A 20904-nucleotide genomic window follows, 5' to 3' on the forward strand; every position below is an offset into this window, starting at 1 on the left:
GAAAAAACAATGCAAAGGAAAGGGAGAGAGAGAGAGACAGAGAGAGAGACAGAGAGAGAGAGAGAGAGAGACAGAGAGAGACAGAGAGAGGTGGAGGAGGGATCGAGGGAGGAAGAGAAGAAAACATCTATCAATAAATGAGAAGCTGGAAAACTCAGTTTGCTAGAGTGTTATATTGGGCTTCTAGATGTCTGAAAGCAAGTCAAATCCCTTGTGTGACACTGGGTCAGTCCCGCCTACTGGCTCGGAGCCTCAATTTCCCCATCTGTAAAACCATAAATTCATCATCCACCAGGCCACGCAAAAGCGTCGTGGCCTGACCAAAGACCACCCAGGCCCCCCTCCAGAGCCATCGTTGGGCCCTCAACAAACATGGCGACTGTGCGTGACGTACACTTTCGTCGCCTCCGCGCCCCCCCCCAGGGGGTGGCGACTCTCAATGACGGCGGAGGGCGGGGCGCATGCGCGGCGGCGGGGCCCGGCCCGCGGCGGCGGCGGCGGTGGCGGCGGCGGCGGCGAAGGGGCTTTTTACCCGCAGTTACCCAGCTGCGGCTGCCGCGGCGGGATGGTGTAGCCGGGTCTCCGGCCAGGCGGCAGGGCTCGGGCCGGGGCAAGGCGGCCTGGAGGGCCGACGCCGCCTGACGGGCTCGGGTACAGGGGCAGCACGCTGAGGGGGCGTCGCCGCCGCCGGCCCCCGGCGCCGCCGCGGGAGGCCGCGCCCGCCATGGCGGCCCGGGCGGTACTGGACGAGTTCACGGCGCCCGCCGAGAAGGCGGCGCTGCTGGAACGGAGCCGCGGCCGCATCGAGGGCCTGTTCGGTGTGAGCCTGGCCGTGCTCGGCGCGCTCGGGGCTGAGGAACCGCTCCCTGCGCGCATCTGGCTGCAGCTCCGCGGGGCGCAGGAGGCGGTGCACAGTGCCAAGGTGAGTCCGGCCGCCGCCCCCGCGCGATCGCCTTCCCCGGCCCGGCCCCCGCGGCCTTCTGTCGATCGGGGTCCCTGGGCGTCCCCACCCCCTTCTTCCCTGCCCTTCCTGCGCGGACCGAGCCAGGCGCGGTGGTGAGAGCGCGGTCTCCCGAGCCTTCGCTCTAGAGCCATGTGACCTTGGGCTAGCGGTTTCATCCCGGGCGCCTCAGTTTCCCCATTTGTAAAGTGGCGCTGACGAAAGCAGCTGACTCGGAAGGCTGTCGCGAGGATTGGAGTAGGTGATGTGCGTAGAGCGCAGAGCGCAGTGGCTGGCAGGCACGGAGTGAACGCGCTGAGAGTGTTGCCTGTTGTTATCTTTCCCCCCCCCAAGCCCGCGGGCTGGTGCGCAGGGCCTGACGGCTGGGCCCGCAGCCTCCTGGCCTACCGCCTCAGCCACTTATCTCTTCCCAGGTCTCCGCTCCAGGGATTCTGAACCTCTGGGGGATGTCAGACCCCTCTGAGAATCTGACAGAACCATCACAGTAGTACAATACTCGGAGAATATCAAGAAGAGATAGGGATGGTTAATAATAGTGTTAAAAATAGCATTATTCCTTGTATTGATTTTGTGTACCACTAACATTTATCGAACGGTTGTAGCACATCAGACGTTATGTTCAGTACTTCGGAAGGATTATCGAATTCAGTCCTTAAAAAATCCGGTGAGGTAGATTTTATTATCTTCCTGTTTTTAACAGCTGGGGAAACTGAAACTTTCGAAGAGGTGACTCACCTTCTCTCTAAATCAGCATTTCACACTTAGACTTACTTCGGGCACCTTCAGCTACTGCCTTCCCTCCCCAAGCCCAAATACTGCAAGAGTACATCCTCCCCCTCCCGGGGAGCCAAGTTTCTCCAAGTTTTCTCATCGAGTAAGTGGGAGAGCCAGGATTCAGAGCGAGGGAGTTTGTTTCCAGAGGCCTTGCTCTTGATACCTATCTCCCAAATGATGAGCACTGGGGGTGGGGATCCATTTTTGGCGTCGTACTTCAGAAATTTCACAGTGCCCTTGAAGAATCTGATTAGCTGTAACTCTTGACTTTCTTAGATTAAAAAAAAAGCCTGTATGCTTGCTTTTAACGTGCTTAGAGGAGATAGGACACTTAACTGTATGATTCTTCTCCACAGCTTAACTTAAAGCACTGCAGATGTTGAATCAAGTTTGCTTTCCTGTTCTTGATTTTTTTGAACCAGTAGTCTGGGCTAACTCCTTCCCAGTCCCCTCCTTGTTTTCTCCCCAGCTACCCAATTTCTTCCCACTCCCCAGGGCTAAAAAGTTTGACATGACTAAGTCCTATTATGGCTTCTGAAAGTCTCTTACATGCATTCATTCCTTCCTTTTCCATTATTTTTGCAGCAGTTAAGACCTTCTTTCTTGGTATGTGCCCTCTCCCTTATTTCATTGCCTTCCCTCCCTCCCCAGTACAACTTGCATTAGACTAATCCTCCCACAAAAAGTCATTCTCCTGCCCTGGGATCTAGTAGAGCCTCCTGTTGCCTATCTCATTCACTCTAAACTTTTCTGATTTACAAAACACTTATTTATTCAACCCCACTTTATTTTCCTAATTCTCTGCCTTAGCAGCTCTCAGCTTAAATCTCCGCTGTAGCCTGACTAGTCTCACTGCTTTTATTGTGTACTCTGCCTGATCCCAGTTCAGCTTTACTCAAGGCTCACTGCAAGCATGGAGAGTGCTTCTTTTGCTCTACAGAAAAACCCTGCTGGACCCTCCCAACTCCAATTGCCTTGCTTGTCCCTGCCATGCAGTTCAGCATAAGCTAATTGGAAAAGGTGTGTCTTACAGTATCTTGGTAGTATGTGTCGCCTGCCCATTTATCTTTTTGATGTGTGCTACTCATAATCCAACCTTCCCACTTATAAGAAATCCTTTTTTTCCCCTTTGAGATTTATGGGAAAAAGTTGAATGCCATACTCGAGGGCTTTTTGTTCTTGTTAATTCATTTTGGAGTTTGTTTTACATTCTTTTAAGGAAGAGAAAACCATTAACTTGATTTTAAAAAATTAAGAACAGAGGAAAGGGGCTTCCCAGGTGGTGCAGTGGTTAGGAATCCGCCTGCCAATGCAGGGGACACGGGTTCGAGCCATGGTCCGGGAAGATCCCACATGCCTCGCAGCAACTAAGCCCGTGCACCACAACTACTGAGCCTGCGCTCTAGAGCCCACAAGCCACAACAACCAAAGCCCGTGCGCCTAGAGCCCGTGCTCCGCAACAATAGAAGCCACCTCAGTGAGAAGCCCGCGCACTGCAACAAAGAATAAACCCCGCTCACAGGAACTAGAGAAAGCCCGCACGCAGCAACGAAGACCCAACAGAGACAAAAATAAATTAATTAAATAAATTAATTAAAAAAAAAAAAAAGAACAGAAGGGAATTACCTGGCGGTCCAGTGGTTAGGACTCTGTGCTTCCACTGCAGGGGGCACGGCTTCGATCCCTGGTCAGGGAACTAAGATCCCGCATGTCCCGTAGTGTGGCTAAAAAAAAAAAAATTAAGAACAGGAGAACAGTCTTCAATGTCTACAGTATTTTAAGTTAAGCTGTGAAGGAGAAGACGGTTTGGGGGAAGGAAGATGTAGAGTAAGGACTTTTTTAAACTAGCTGGTAGACTCTCCAAGCAGCTTTGTGGGTCCCATCAAGTGGTTCCTGTTGTTTTCCTCCTTTAAAAATGTCAATTCGCTACCCTTTAGCAAATGCTTGAGTGGAGGAGAATGTGGAGGTTTAGTTAGTTAGGGCTCCATTAGCTGGAGGGAGGTGAGATGGGGCTACTGGTAGAAAGTGATAATGTCCTGGGAAGTTTTTGTTTTTTTAAAAAAGGCACATGCTCTTGAGACCACTTTTGTCAAAGGGGAAATTTGTTGGAGGAAGCAGTACTTGAGCTGGGCTTTGAAGATCTGGGAAGATTCCCAGGTGGAGGTGGTTGCAGGCAAGGGCCTGGAAGCCAGAACAGCATGGAGTGTCTGGGTAGGAAGAGTCCTGCTGCCCTGTGAGAGACGAAGCCTCCAGGGACCCAAATGCTGTGCTGAGGCCACTGGGCCTTATCCTTAGGGAGTCAGTGAGGATTTGGGAGAGGAAGGATTTGCTTGAAACTCTGTATTTGAAGACAGGCAGACCCAGCTGTGGAAGGAACATTGTTCCAATTTAGAACTGGACATGGGTGGGGTGACACGGTTTTCACTGGGACTTGGCAACTGAGTGGATGTAGGGATTGAGGGAGAGGTTTGAAGCCCTGGTGTCAGGAAGGATGGTGGATACGTTGTTTGACCTGTAGGTTGGTGGGACCGGGTAGCCGATACTTAAAAAAAAACTTCTGTGCCACGAAGTACACTAGCTGTTGCCTCTGGACCTCAAGGAACCCACAGCCTAGTAGGGGAGACAGAGTTGGAAACAACATTTAAGAGTGGAAGTATGTGCAAGTAATATAGGAGAGGAAGGGTTGTTCTGCCCAACGGGATGCTGGAGGATGAATGAGAGTTTTCCAGAAGGAAGAGCACGTGCAAAATCACAGGGATATGAAGTAGTCCCGTTTTTTCATGGATTCCTCAAGTGAAGGACAGGAATGGGGGAAGGTGCCAGCTCACAAAGCACATGCGACCTGCTAAAGAACATGGATTTTACCAAGCAGGGAGGCAGCGGAGAGTAATGGAAGGTTGTAAGAACACCAGTGATGCTGTCAGATTTACATTTCAATGCCTCCATCCTCAGGTCCATTGCTGGCTACTGATGATATAAGTATAGAAATTGGGGATAAGTGTTTAGAACTTTTATAGTAATGTGACATTACTACAAGGGCTAGACAAGCAATGTCTGAAAGTGAGAGGGAAACCAAAAGCTGACATTGTCCATAGGGGCCCAGTGGGAGGGGACTGAAGTCCAAGGTGGCAGACATCATGGAAACAAAGGAAGTTGAGGATTGAATGTCAGAGAGAAAGTGGAGGCACTGACTATGAGCTGCCTCATTCACAAAGAAATCAAAGATTCAGAGCAGGGGTGGGATCCCTGGAGTCTGGCACGGGTGAGGAGAGATGAGGCTGAAGAGATCTCAGTCCTGGGGAGTGGGAAGAGTTAGATCCTTCCCTTAGATCCAAGAGCCACTGGGACTAGGTGGGGGACTGCATAGGGAAGTGGCTGCTTGGTCGGAAGGAACGGGTGAACCAGGGTGCTCATGCCCTGTGGGAGAGGGCAGATGCCCATGCTCAGTATCAGCTGGTTACATAGTATGGGCCTAGTGATGTCTGATCTCCTCACCCAAGAGAAGCCAGAAGTCTGCATTTCATAATGGGAAATCTGTTTTGTTTTGTTTTTTTGTTTTGTTTTAAGAGGCAACTAATTTATGTTTTAAAAACCATGTATGCTGTGAATTACATCTCAGTAAAAGTTTTGCACTAATACATTCTTTTTAAAGTACATATTCTAAAAAAAGAAAAATAGAAAGCAACCACATATGCTAAACAAAACATGGCAGTGGACCAGATTCAGCTTTTGGACTGCCTTTTTAGGACCTCTGCTTTAGGTAGTAGGAGACAAGATGAGTGAGGATACACATTTTTTTTCCCGTTTGGTGAAGAGGGCAGTTGAAGGCCTTAGTGGCCTATGGTACTGTCTTAGTAAAGTGGGATGCCAGTTTATGCCCAGAGAGGGAGGGTGAGACCTTGAAGACAGTGCAATATGTCAACACAGATACAGTGGAACTGTTGGAAGTGCATTAGAAAAAAACAAAAAAGGACTGTGGACTTGAAGTGAGGGCCAGGGAAGATTAGGTGGTTTGAATTTATAGTATCACGTGATCCAGAAATTCTTAAGTAGGTGATGATTTCCCCCACTCAGGATGTTGGTGAAGCCAGCACATAAAGACTAAAGGAATCTGAGGTGCAATTGAGCAAGGCAAAACGGGGCCCAGGAACTGTTTCTGAATGGTCAGCCTTATTTGGGCTAGGACAGTCCAAAAATATGCAAGACTTACCTTCTACTGTTAGTGAACTAATAGCTTGAGAGGTTCAGACGGGAGAGGAGGCAGGTGAAGGCAGAAGGGCATAATGAACTATAAGAATAAAGGAAGAGACAGGACCTTAGACCGTGTCCCCTCCTAGACTCAGGGAATCATGCAGGCAGAGGACAGTTTCAGTAAGTGTTGGAGAATTCTAGAGGTGGTAGTTAGGCATTTCATAGATCAGAATCTTGGATCTGGAGGAATTCTGAGAACCAAGGGGTGGTACCTCAGTGGTCATGGGTGAAGTGGAAGCGTTCCTTTTAACTTAGAGAAGTGAGAGGCTAAAGGATGGACGTGTGAGGCATCTAGAGATAATGCAGTGCTGAGATCACAGAGGTCCATAGCAGGGAATTGGGTGCTAGAGTTAGTTGGTGAGCCAGGAGCCTGTCCTGGAGGTTAACAAACAAAAGAGGAGTAATTGGAAGTAAACAGCATGGCTACTTGTTGCATGGTTTCTCCCTGAACCTTTAGGATACTGAATTTGCTACCTACAGCTGCCCATCAGGTGGTGTTATTTCAGGCATTACTTCATGGCAGTGAATAGCCACCGTGAAGCATAGCCAGTGACCTACCAAGAACACCAATCTGGAGGACTTATAAGGAGAGTAATTTGGAGGACTCATCAGTCTTTTTTTTTTTTTTCTTTTTCTTTTTTTAAGTTTATTTATTATTATTTTTGGCTGTGTTGGGTCTTCGTTTCGTGCGAGGGCTTTCTCTAGTTGTGGCAAGCGGGAGCCACTCTTCATCGCAGTGCGCGGGCCTCTCACTATCGTGGCCTCTCTTTGTTGCGGAGCACAGGCTCCAGACGCGCAGGCTCAGTAGTTGTGGCTCACGGGCCCAGTCGCTCCGCGGCATGTGGGATCTTCCCAGACCAGGGCTCGAACCCGTGTCTCCTGTATCGGCAGGCAGACTCGCAACCACTGCGCCACCAGGGAAGCCCTGGACTCATCAGTCTTAAACATTGAAATTACAATACACCTGAGAAACTGTGGTAAGGTAGACTAACATCCAGTCTGCTTTTAATTTGAGAGGAAAAGAAGAGAGGGTCTTATGAAGAGTTGATGATTGTCCTTTACCTGAGTTTTTGCTTGCATATTTGTGGAGTAAGAGAGGAGAAAGATAAGGGTAAAGAAAACACAATTCCAGTAGAAGTGGCCTGTTACTTCATTGGCTTCAGAGGGTTAAGATGGACCCTATATTGTTTTATTTCCTTTTCCGTTAGAAGAACTTGGTACCTGGTTTCATGAATGAATTCTTGAACAGTAGATTTGTTCATGGAGGAAATAATTTATAGATGTAATACTGGGTAGTGACAGAGTTTTTTGTTTTGATTTTACCAGAAAGGAGGTTGGGGGCCTTTTTCTAGAATGATAGTTTTTAACTCACCATGGTTGTGAAAATTATCTTCTTAAGAAACAGAAGTTTGTTCAGTCTCTTTTATGGTTAATATTTTGGGGTTATACCAGAATGTTGAAATAAGGGGTACTCATGCTGATTGTACTAGGGTCAAAGTGATTGCTCATGACTGTAGTTTCCTCTTCCCTATTTGTTTGCCAGCTAGTATTACAGGGTTTTAATTAAATCAGGGACAACATCTTGTTCTGTGTTGACTTTTTACTAAATTAATATAATTGTATGAAGTTAGAAGTCTTGCATTTCAGAAACAAAATTATAGGGGGGAAATCCTTACAGTAATTAATTAAAGAACTGTTTTTTATAAAAATAAGTTATGTCATATGGAAACAACATAGGAAAATCCTTTTGTTTAAAGAAACTGAATTATTTCTTTTAATTGTTAATTTAAGAGGTTCCTTTGAACTCAGAGAAAGTTTTGTTCAGTCTTAGTGCTGACAGAATTACTTACTTTAATTGATGAATAAGAACTGTGTGGATTCACATCTGAATTTTCTATGTAGAAGTCAGTTGTGATTATGACACCTTTTCATCAAAAATCCCTATCTACCAGTCATCTGGGATCTTTATCCATTCTTGAACCTACATGTTTAGTTCACAATATGTTTCATTATTAACCCTGGTATTTTTAAAATTAAGATAATAAAGTCATTACTTTGTTATAATAGGTTAATGCAGATGATATATCTCTAACAGTTAGGCTGATAGATCAGGATTTGGCTGCAGTGAGAGAAATTATACAAAATGGTTTAGTTTTCTTTCACTCAATAAAAAGTCTTAAGATAAACAACAGTCCAAGGCTGAGTAGTGGTTAGCAGCTGTCAGGGTGAAGATCTCTGCAGTTCTTTTGGCCTTTCCCTCATGGTCACAGAATACCTACTGCAGCTCCAGCCATCAAGTCTCTATTTCAAGAAGGAAGGAAGAAGCCACAACACTTTTCTACAGCACCCCAGCAGACTTTTCCTTATCTCTTTTTGGCCAGAACTATGTCGTATGGCCAATACTTGCAGGAAAGAGAGCTAGGAAATGTTCAGTTTTAACTAGATACATTGCTGCCCTGAACAAAATCTGGGTTCTGTTTGTTAAAGAAGCAGAACATGGATATTGGTAGACAATAGGAACGACTGCCACATCATATTATCTACTTCTCAAAATATGCCTTGAATCCTCACCATTTTTTTAGTTTTGTTTTTATAAATAGGAATTTTTTAAATGAGCACTTTATTTTTGTTTGTTTGTTTTTTTAATTAAAATGTAATTCCTAAAGATACAAGGTGAGCACGTATGAAGCATTTATTTATAACTCATTTTTGAGGGAACTAGCTGGATAGGAAAACTGGTTCAAGGAACAGTACAGGAAATGAATATAGGTACTGAAAAAGAATGTTGAAATAAGACTGCTAGATTGGATACAAAACTTGTTCATGTCCTCCAGGATAATGAAACAGTAATTTAGGGGGTTATCACAGAAATCATCTGTGTCTTTACTGGACAAAAATATGCAAGTTAAATGTGTAATTTCACAGATTCTGGGCCTTTTTCAATATAGATAGTATGTCAAACAAAAAACACATTCTCCTAGAGCATACAAACATGGGCGAACTTTTTCTGTAAAGCGCCAGGTGATAAATATTTTCAGACTTTATGAACCATACAGGGTCTCTGTCTCATATTCTTCTTTGTTTTTGCTTTTTACAAGCCTTTAAAAGGTAAAAACAATTCTTAGGGCCCGTACAAAAATAGTTTGAAGGCTGGATTTACACTGTCCAGTGTGTTGCCACTACCACATGTGGCTGTTTAATTAAAATTCAATGAAATTAAATATTCATTTCCTTAGTTGTATTTCACGTGCTCAGTGGCCATATGTAGCTATTGGATACCAATTTGGACAGTGCAGATATAGAACATATGTCATTACAGAAGGTTCTATTGGACAGTCCTGCCCTAGCTATGAAATAATCCTTGGTCGGGCCTGCTAGACAATTCTCTAGTATGACACTGAGAGAGCATGCAGCTATTCTTTCACCTTCCTTCCAGAGTTTCTGTAATTTGTGTTAATTGTGCCCTTGTAGTTATAAATAGCCTCAAGGATTACTCTTGATCACACACACACACACACACACACGCGCGCGCCTGTAGACTAGCCTGATTGTATATAGAGTATGGCAGGAGGTATTAGCAATTACTAAGACTAGAGAATTATCCTCTCTGGAAATTTCATAAGGAACCTTAGGTTACCTTTTCAGTAGCTGGGTGGTTTTCATTTGTTTTTGTTTTTAGTTGCCTCTTTTGTCTCTTCTATTTTAAAGCTAGGAAACAAATCTCCAAAAAAAATCAAGAAAATCATCTCTAATATTTCACCTGTAGCATTTATACATTCGGATGAATTCTTCTCGCCTCAAGATTCCCAAAATATGCTAAAATTTCTCGCCTGCCAGGAAGGGACTTTCTTTATACTGCATGCCACAGAGTAGGTACCAGAGCAGTATCCTGAGTTGGTTCCATACATGAACTACAATCCTTGTTTTTTAATAGTAACCTTGCCATACCTGATTAAGTGAGATTTATTCTTAAATATGACATTCTAATTATGGTCTGTATGCACAATGAATTTGTCTAATTTTGTCCTAGTAAAAGGGAGGACAGATTCTTAATGATCCTGTGCAAGTAACTACATTGCCATGAAAAGTAAAGAGACTCAGTAGAAGTAGACCAAGCTTCCCTTTTGATTTGACACAGTTAATAAGTGTTTGCGATTTAAGAAATTCAGAGTAACCCAATGAAATTAATAGTTTTAGCATCCTTATAAGGTGAAAGACAAATCTTTGTGATTGATTGCCTGGGGACCTTTGCGAAACATCAAAGATAGTTTAGGTGTAAAAGACATTCAGAGTGGTATACTACATAGCAATAGAAAAGAACAAATTACTGAGACATGAAGTAATGTGGATGAATCTCAAAAATAGTATGCCAAGTGAAAAAAGCCATACACAAAAGAGTGCATACTAATTCTATATGTGACATACTAAGCAAGGCAAGAATTGTGTAATTATGGTGGGAAAAAAATCAGATTAATTAGAACAGAGCAACTGGAAAAAGACATTAAATACAGACTGGGTATTAGATGATACTAAGGAATTATTGTTCATTTTCTTGGGTGCAATAATGACATTGTGGTTATACTAAAAAGAAAACATGTGTAATGAGTGGGTTTATGCTTGGCGTCTCTCACTTGGAAATTAGCCATGTATCCAAAGAGTGTCCATTAGTTAACCATTTACTGTTGGTCCAACCAAGGTCTTAAAGTTAACTAAGGATGTTGGAAATAATGCTTAAGCTGACAACTACTGAGCAACATAACTTCTGATATCAAAAAAATGTAGCAGTGTTATAATTCAATTTAGTTTAATATATAAATTTTTATTTTTCATAATCAGGCTCTTCATGAAAGAAAACTCTTGAGTTAAAAAAATCTTATGATGCATTGTACTCTGCACTGATAAAATCACAGAAAGGCCATCTATTTTTAAATTAGCATTAAAATTATCAAGTCAGATTGATTTGTCCAAGGATTTTTTTTTTTTTTTTTTTTTTTTTTTTTTTTTTTTTTGCCATGTCTTGCGGCCTGCAGGATCTTAGTTCCCCAACCAGGGGACCAGGGATTGAACCTGGGCAGTGAATGCGCCGCTTCCTAACCACTGGACCGCCAGGGAATTCCCTAAGGATTATTTTTATTACATGAATTTGGATTATAAATACAGATGCCTTTGAAGTTTCAGCTTCTGTGCATTTTGCATTGTTTCTCTTTTGTCCTTAAAAAGTTAACACATTATAAGTTCGGATGTTTAGTTTCTTTATTTTCTAGGAGTTCTAGAAATATAGATTTATGTAAAAGCTTGTTCTCTATAAACCAATATGAACAGAAATTCTTTAAGAAACTTTATTATCTACTTTATTAATAATCCCTGGAGATAGGAATATATTTCACATTCACACCATGAAGAAGTAAAGGCTTTTTCTCATTTATAGAGACAAACACACAGAGAGCTTTCAGCTTTGGTTCCCTAATTGTATCCACAGGTCGAAATTAATCCAAAAACACAAAACTGGCCCAGATTTCATAAGGGCTCTTCTTCTGTCAGTAGTCCTGAGACATGTTCTTGCACAAACAGAAGAACAGAAAAGACTAAAACCAGATTTTCCTGTAGTCTCTCGTGCCACAGAAAGTGGATCCCTGTTATCTGGTGACAGATTGCCACATGGTCAGACTGTAAAACTCAGATTCCTGCAGACTAGATTCATGTGTGAGACTGACCTGGTAGTCTGTAGCCACTTGGTCCCTGAGGCAGTGTGGAAACAGACATGTGGCGAAGAACCATAAAGTGAAAACACAAAATCAGAAGGGAAAAGAACAACAGGGTAACAGCACTAGTAAAATTCACTTCCTGCTTGGGATTCACTCTAGGAGCCGAAATTAGGTAAGCTTGGGCTCCCAGAGCCAATGAGGTACCCTTCTTGGGCCACTCAGTTTAATAGCTCCAAGCAGGTGAGCTCACTTGGACATCTCCATTGGTCCTACAAGACTGCCAAAGTGAAAATTTATTTTAAAAGTTATAAACATGACTTTCAAACAGTCAGGTATCTCATAAGTGAGGGAGCCAACAGGAACGGAAAGGTGTTTCAAAGAGCTTTTGAGGATCTGAGTATTTGAGGCTCTGAGTATCTGCACCAAAAAAAAAAGGAATGATGGAATAAAATTGCTTGTAGATATAAACTGGCTAATATCTTACAAAGCAGTGAAGTTATAACCATTGGGGTATCGTTTCTACCAGGTGGAGATAATTGGCATCTCTGCGGGACAGAAATCTACATTTTGACAGGTAACATCACAGTCCAGGCCCTAATCAATAATAAATGGTATGTAAGACAAAGGTACATTTCCCAGAGAAGTACATCATCTTTGGGTGGGCGAAAGAGAGTGCTCCGTTGTGAGTGAGAGGCCATCCTTTTGCCATATTTAGAAGTGTTTGATAATTTTTCTTAATGTTATGCAATCTATTAAAATGAACACCCTCCCCAGCTTTTTTGTCATTTGGCCACACTCTCTCTTAAACAATGTTACGCACATCATTGATACTACTAGGCTGGATGTCAGCCTGTGTTCCCAAACTTCCTAATTCCTGTTTTGACATGTATTTGTTAGACATTTATTGATTGATTCAGGTTTTCTCAACAGTGGCACTATTGATATTTTGGTCAGCTAATACTTTGGTTGTAGGGGGCTGTAGTGTACCTCTTCAGTTGTGACAACCAGAATTGTGTCCTGACATTGCTAGTGCCCCCAGGACGAGCAGAAACACCTCTAGTTAAAACCAAGGCCAGTACCCACACTGTCTAGTAGAGTTATGATAAACGCTGTTGTTTAAATAATAAGATACTGTTGTGTGTAGAAAAGAGATTAACATCCTCCCACCCCATTTTTGCCAATTCTTGAAGGAAGGGTTAAATTAGGCTCCAAAAATAAGAAAACATGCTGAAGTCCAAACCAACAAAGACTTTGAGTATAATTCTGAGGATCTTGAACATTAATCCTTTGCAGTGAGGAGCTTTAGAAAGTATTTGAGTAAGGAAGTGAAGGGTGTGTTTTCAGGCATAGCTTTTATACTGTTACAAGGCAGTGGAGTGAGACAAGACTGGCAACAGAAAGAAGAGGTTAGTGTTGGTTGTAGTGTTCACATGCAACTAGATTTGTGAAGGATTGCAAGTGAAGGAAGAGGAAAGAAAGCTTTGAATCTAGGCATCTACGTTTCATAGAAAGGAACTTGGACCAAAGATGGAGTGGAGGAGAGCTGAGAGCTCTGATTCAGACCTGTAAAGTTTGAGGCACTTGTGGGATAGGTAGAAATGCCCAGGGGATAGTCCGCAGCCTAACAGTATTAAAGGCTAGAGGTAGACATTTGGAGTTACCATCAGAGAAATAAAAGTTACGGTTGGAACTTGAAAAGCCTATTAGAGTATAATTGAGGGAGAGGACCAAGACAGAACCTCACGGGATATCTACATTTAATGTACAGTAGGAAAAGGCAGCAAAGGATTTGGGAAGATAGTCAGAAAGATAGGAAGTAAAGACAGCTAGTGGTATCTCAGAAGTGTGAAGGGGAAAGACCTTGTCAAGAAGTTGGTCAACGGTAGATATCGTGCTACCTACCAAGTAAGTAGAGACCCCAAGTAGGAGAGTACAGAGAAAAGGGCCTTTGGGTTTGGCATTAGTTGTCATTCAGGAAAGTGGTTTCAGCTTGAATGGGGGCAGAATCCAGATTTCAAGGGGTTGACAGGGAAAGGGGTTTAGGCTACTTTTTCAAAAAGTGTGAAGATGAGAAGACCGAGTGGTTCCATGCATAGGCAGTTGGGCTGAAGGAAGTGTTCCGTAGGATCAGGAAGACTCATGCATGTTTGTAGACAGAGGGGCAGGGGTAGGTGGGTAAAGGGGGAGTGATGAATCAGGGTCTGGGAAAATGGCATGGCTTTGAAGCAGAAGGAAGGAGAAAGAATTTGTGAAAGGTAGAATTTTTAGATGAAAACAGAGAGGCAGTCAAAGGAATTCATATCTGTTGGCCTCCAGGCTCTGGTAAAATAACATCTTTTACTAAGAGTGAGAAAATTGACAGAAATGAGATTGGGGATCTGAAGACATTATTTGGGTAAGAGTGAAGATAAATTGCTCAGGAGAGCTGAAAGTTTTGGAAGCTGTAGAATTTCAGAGATTTACAGATGTAATGGGGATGAGGTCTCTAGGGTAGAGTGTGGCCCCTGGTCTGTCTCCAGAAGTAGACTCAGAGTGAGCACGCAGGGAAGTCCCTGTGGAGCAGTTAGGGCGCTCCTCCTGGGGAGGAGCTTGGTCGGCATTTTGGAGACAAGCTTGAGGAGGAAGATGGAACAGAAAGCAAATGTTGGAAATGCACTGGAAAAATGACTAAAATGGTTATTTTAATTTTATAGCAATATTATTAATGTAGGTGACCAGATAGAGACATGTTATCTTAACAGGTTAAAATGGACCTGTTACACATATGTAGGTAACGATATTAAAAGTTTGTTTTATTTAAGGCACTATGGTGCTTCTAATTTATATACGTTCTGTAGGACTCGTATGTCAAAGTCTAAAAATCATATTAATCCTCCTACTTTCTTTTCTCTTAGAGATAACATATACCACCATTTATGCAAGAGTATCTTAAGTTACAGGAAATCTTTAGAATCCTGAAGTGTGCAGCCAAAGTAGAGAACTACTGGTCCGAACAGTTTTAGAAATCTATCTGTAATGTATTAAGAGCCTCCTTGCCTGTGTAGTTTCTTCTTCCTCCTTGATTTGTGGTCGACTTGAGTATCTTCTGTTACATTTGTGCCAGGGTGCAGCTATGCTCCTGGCAGCTGCCAGAATGTGTCAGTTCTACACTCATGATAGATGATCTCAAGTTGCTATGTTTTTTAACCATTATGTCTTCCTTATTTTTGCACCTGTGCTGTCAATTATCATTTGCTGTTGCGTGCTCTGCAGGTAGCACCCTATGCTGTTCCTTTTATACTTTCATTCAGCTGCTTCAAACCATATGTGATCTGGGAGACAAGCTGATGAAGTCCCTCAAGTGTGTGCCCATAAATAGGAGATGGTAGATAGTGAAGAGTGGTGCCAAGAACCCTTTCCCCAGGTCAAACCTGCAGACTCTTGAATAGCCACTTGGATCCTTTCTGGTTTTAGCTATGTTCTGAATGGCAGGGGTTGCCAGGAGCTTCTTTCTGATTCGTGAATTGTTACATAGTTGAGAAGAGCTGAATTTGTAGAATGTAGAATAACAGAAATTCATTTTGCCATACGAAAGGGAAGTTACTGTTGTATATATTATATGCTTCTCCCCCGCTTTTTTCTTAAAATCCTGAGTAAAGTAAAACAATACATGAATGCTGCAGGATGGAGGGGAAACAATTTTTGACTGACATTCAAATGTTCAGGTACCAAATACAGCCAAATGCAAATGATAACTACTTAGATCCACAGAATCTTTCTTACCAATACGACTGATGGCCAGACATCTAGAATGCAGTAACACTGTATGCCTGTATACTTTATTGCTCACTCCTAAACTGGAGTATAGAAATCAGTTGTTGCTATTAGTAATTTCCCAAGAGTAAATTGTTAATGAAAAAATTGAATCTGAATCTCAAGGGATAATTACTCATTCCTGTTAGGACACACACAAACAAAAAGGAGTTTTGGATATGTGAAGCTATAACAAGCTCCTAGCACAGCTCTTCCTCAAATCTATGCAGTTAATCTTGCATTAATAGTTTTGGTTATTTGGGGGATAATGTCAGACAGCTGTGCTTGTATTGGGCATTTCTCTGCCAGTCTTCCTAGTGCTTACACAATAGGAGCTCTCCTGAGGCCCTCTATGATCTTGTCATACAGCATCACAGCATGTTATGCATCCACTTTTAAACTTTTTTATTAAAATTAGGAAGTAGGGGGGCTTCCCTGGTGGCGCAGAGGTTAAGAATCCACCTGCCATTGCAGGGGATACGGGTTCAGGCCTTGGTCTGGGAAGATCCCACATGCCGCGGAGTAACTAAGCCCATGTGCCACAACTACTGAGCCTGCACTCTAGAGCCCGTGAGCCACAACTGCTGAAGCCTGTGCGCCACAACTGCTGAAGCCCGCGCACCTAGAGCCCGTGCTCCGCAACAAGAGAAGCCACCGCAGTGAGAAGCCCGCGCATGGCAACGAGGAGTAGCCCCTGCTCACTGCAACTAGAGAAAGCCAGCGCGCAGCAACGAAAACCCAACACAGCCAAAAATAAATAAATAAAAATAAATTTAAAAAAAAAATTAGGAAGTAGGGAATGTAATGAAATAATATATGCACATGGTTAAAACAAATCAAGTACTACTGAGAGTTATTATTAAGAATAGCAGTCCCTTTGCTTCTACCCCACCCCAGCTTCCTGAAAGTAACTACTTCTCATTGTTTTTAGCTATTTGTTCTGATGTTTACTTAAATAATTATAAATAATATACTGCTATTTCTTATCAATATTAGGCATTATTCACTTTCTTTAAGATAAATGATGAGGCAAAAACTAGGCCCATTTTCTCAATTGCTATGGTCTGAATATTTGTGTCTCCTCAAAATTAATGAATGTTGAAATCCTCATGCCCAACGTGATGGTATTAGGAGAATGGGGCCTTTGTGGGGGTGATTAGATCATGAGGACAGAACCCCCATGGATGAGATTAATACCCTTAGAAAAGAGGCTTGAGAGAGCTCCATTGCCCCTTCCACCATGTGAGGACACAACAAGAGGTCCGCAGTCTGGAAGAGGGCCCTCACCCGACTGTGCTGGCACCCTGATTTTGGACTTCGAGCCTCCAGAGCTGAAAGAAATATCTGTTGTTTATAAGCCACCCAGTCTGGTATTTTGTTACAGTAGCCCACACAGACTAAGACACCAACATAGTTTTTTGTTTGTTTGTTTGTTTTTTGTTTTTTTTTAGTTAAAGCAAGAAACAGGTTTATATAATTATGACATATAAATACTACTTGTTGCAAGGCCAAGTACTTTATTATATTACATTATGTTCTCTTTCTGGTATAGCTTTTAATTTTTCCTGGGATTTTTATCTGCCCTTTTCTCACCTACTTATGAAATTTGCTTTAAACATCCCTAATATTTTACAAATATTCCTTTACATCTTAAGATATAAATATTCCTTTATATCTTAACTATTCTTTAAGCCTCTTTTTCTGGGAGAACACCCCTGGAGTCCTCTTCCCTCCTCCAGTCAGCTGGTTGCTCAGCTTATCTGCTGCATGGCTAAAATCTGTGGACTTCTATTTGCCACTCTTGGATGGAATTTACTAATTACTTTATCTCTCATATTTTTGGTGGCCTTCATCCTAAAATAGTTTCTCAAGAAAAAAATCCATGGGAGTAATTTTCTCAGCCTTTGGCATGCTAGAAATGTCTTTATTCTGCTCTATATGTGGTATGTAATGTGGCTGTTATAGAATTATAGATTGAAGATCATTTTCCCTTAGCATTTTGAATGCATTGCTACCCTGTTTTCCCCGACCATCCAGACTTGCTACTGAGAATTTGACATTCTGATTATCATTCTTTTATGTGTGCCCTATTCCCACCCCGCCCACAGGATTTTTCTCTGGTGGGCCTTTAAAAAGTAATCATGCTCGGATATTCTGTGGACCCTTTCAAGGTGGGATCTGGGTGCATTGGCTCCCAAACAAGACTTAATGTAACTTTTTTCACTAATGCATGGGGTCTTATGCATTTTAGTTCCAGGAAATGATTTGTGTTATTTCTTTTTTAAGTGCCATTCTGTCTTTTTGGAATGCCAGTTATTTGGATTTAGGATATCCTAGATGGACGTTTAAAGTTTCTTTTCTCTCATTTCTTTCTTTTTCTGATACTTTTGGAGGGATTTCTTCCACTTAGTCTTTCGGTTCTTCTATTGACTGTTTTGGCCATCATGTTTGTAATTTGCTAGTGCTCTTATTCTGATTATTTTTTTTCTTAGCATTTTTATATCTGTTTTATGAATTCATTATCATCTTATATCTGTTTGAAAGCAGTAATTAAAATTTTGTTTAAGTTTTCTTTTCTACCCTGCATTACCTACTTTCCTCCAGTTTTTCTCTATTTTGTGTTCTACTTTATTGGTTTCTGTCTTCATATTTGCCAAACTTTCTTCTGACATGGGTTGTTTTTTTTTTAATGTTTCATACTAAATCTGAAAAGCCAGTTGGAAGCCTTGTGTCTGGGCAGGATCTGTTGATAAGTGGCCTTTACCTTGGATCAATTAGAGAATTAGCCCTTGTTTGAGAGGATATTTTTTTTTGGAAGTCTGTTATCTGGAGAAGAAACCTCTTCTTTCCAGGCTGGCTCACTGTTGCTGGCATTCCACTGAGTGGATGTAATCCACTTTTTCTTATCCAGTGGCTGCATAGTAGTCAGCAGTATTTGACTCCTGTGAATTCAACCATACACTTACTTACGCTAAATAGGCAGCATCATTTACATGTTAGCAGGCAGCAGGAAGCAGCTCCAGTTCTAAGATAGACTCTACCCTGCCAATCCCGTGAATATAGTGATAAAACCTGGACAGAATGCATGGAACAGCTATTTAAGGACTCTGAAAAGTAAACAGTAGCAGGCAGATTGGGAAAGAAAACCAGAATTCACAGTACCACCAAACCAGTGGTGAGTTTATCATTTTTTCCATTGTTATCCCTCAGCCTGAACTCAATACAGCCTAATCTGGAAGTGGAAATGGGCACTAGGGCACAAAAGGAGCACCTGGAGAAGCCCTCTAGTTTTAACTCAAGGGGCAGAAAATGGAGTATGTAATACTGTGCGAAAATCCGTTTTTGTTTTTCTTCATTCCATTGCACACCAGTTTCCAAACAGTCCCATGATGGTGGCAGTGGGAGCTTGCAGGAGCCAAAATTCTGAAGGAGGAGAACCTTCCTCTCTGATTGGTGGGGTTGTGGTTCCAGGAGGATGGGGCCAGTCTCATTGCTTTCTCTCCCTCGCTGTCCTTTGGATGGACCAGGCACAGTTGCAGAAGTGTAAGGCAAAGTGGGGTAACCAAAGCCCCATCTTTCTGACTGGAGGACTGAAAAGAAGAGCCCAGGGAACCAGAAAACACTAGAAAGATGGCAGAGAGGGAGGAGCTCAGGAAAATGACTCCATAAAAGTTGTGTGTGATCTCCTAGGTTCATCCCCAAGCTACACACATGCATGGATCTACTCCTTATCAGCACAACAAAGACTTTGGAGAACAATAGAAAAACCACCATCCAGGTCCCACATTGGCCACTGGGTATCGCACATGTGGGACAGATACAAATAGCACTGCAGAGGCTTTAAAAACTGAACTGATATTGGGACCACAGCTCACAGAAGTCTGGGTACAACTTGCAGCCTGAATCTAGCTAGGTCAATTACCTGCTAGAACAGAAATGTTGACATTCATCATGGGTTTAAACAAGACACAGAACTCATAATATTCAAAATGGATACAATACAAAATTACTTGGCATATGAAGAATGAGGAAAATATCAAATCTCATGAGAAAAAACAGTGGACACCAATGCCAAGATGACACAGGTGTTGGAATTACTTAACAAAGAATTTAAAACATGTATTATAAAAATGCTCCAACAAGCAATCACAAGTACTCTTAAAGCTAATAGAAAAATAGAAAGTTTCAGCAAAGAAATAGAAGACATAAAGAAGAACCAAATGGAAAGGTTAGAACTGAAAACTACAATAACCTAAATAACACCTCTCTGGATGAACTCAGTTTTTATTTTTTTATTTTTTTAAAGATTAATTAATTAATTTTTGGCTGCGTCAGGTCTTAGTTGCAGCACACAGGGTCTTTCGTTGCAGCGTGAGGGCTCTTCGTTGTGGCACACGGGCTTCTCTCTCTAGTTGTGGAGTGCAGGTTTTCTCTTCTCTAGTTGTGGTGTGCAGGCTCTAGGGTGTGTGGGCTCTGTAGTTGTGGTGCGTGGGCTCTGTAGTTTGCAGCATGCAGGCTCTCTAGTTAAGGCGTGCAAGCTTAGTAGTTGTGGCGCGAGGGCTTAGTTGCCCTGCGGCATGTGGGATCTTAGTTCCCTGACAAGGGCTCGAACCCGCATCCCCTGCACTGGAAGGCGGATTGTTTACCACTGGACCACCAGGGAAGTCCCTGAACTCAGTTTTTAAATGGAGATGACAGAGGAGTCAATGAACTTGAAGATAGAACAATGGAAGTTATTTAATCTGAACAAGGTGAGTAGAGGAGAAAGTGTGGTGCTAAAAAAAATATTTGGAGAAATAATAGCTGAAGACTTCCCAAGTTTGGCAGAAGATGTAAACATAATGATTCAAGAAGCTGTGAACTCAAGCATAATAAACTCAAAGAATTCCACACCAAACATGTCATAACCACACTGCTGAAAACTGAAGACACATTAAAAATCATGAAAGCAATCAAGACAAAAACACAGTTCAGGGAACAGCAACTACAATGAGTACAGATTTCTCATCAGAAACCATGGAGACCAGAGAAGTGACACAATATTATTTAAGCGGTGAAAGAAAAGGACTGTTAACCAAGAATTTTCTGTCAAGTGAAATGAAAGTGAAATAAAGCATGATAAAGCATTCTCGGTTGAAGAAAACACTAAAATCATTGCCAGTAGCCTGCTGGAAAAGAATTGCTGAAGGAAGTTCTTCAGACAGAAATGATATACTATATCTGGGTAAATACAATAGATTACTTTCTCCTGTTGAGTTCTTTAAAGTGAGCTAATGGTTGAAAGTTTATGACATCATCTGATAGGATTTCAAATGTATGTATGTGGAATTGATGAGATAGCTGTAACATACAAGAGAGAGCAGGGAGGGTAGAGACTGAGGGTAAAGGAACCCATATGATGGTGGTGTTCTAAAACTTATA

General features: G+C 42.3%; 1 protein-coding gene across 2 annotated transcripts in view; it reads left to right on the plus strand.

The window, feature by feature from the left end:
* Positions 1–448: 448 nt before the first annotated feature.
* N4BP1 (NEDD4 binding protein 1) overlaps positions 449–20904 on the plus strand; it is a 44712-nt gene continuing 24256 nt past the window's right edge. The window contains exon 1 of one of the 2 annotated variants that reach the window (XM_082366804.1): positions 449–922. In XM_082366804.1, coding sequence (XP_082222930.1) covers positions 725–922 — 198 coding nt within the window. In that variant the 5' untranslated portion in view covers positions 449–724. The remainder of the gene's footprint in view (positions 923–20904) is intronic. The other variant, XM_082366803.1, reaches the window with a different exon arrangement.

The sequence above is a fragment of the Balaenoptera borealis genome (genome assembly GCF_965194805.1).
Source record: "Balaenoptera borealis genome assembly, chromosome: 19".
Lineage (NCBI taxonomy): Eukaryota > Metazoa > Chordata > Mammalia > Artiodactyla > Balaenopteridae > Balaenoptera > Balaenoptera borealis.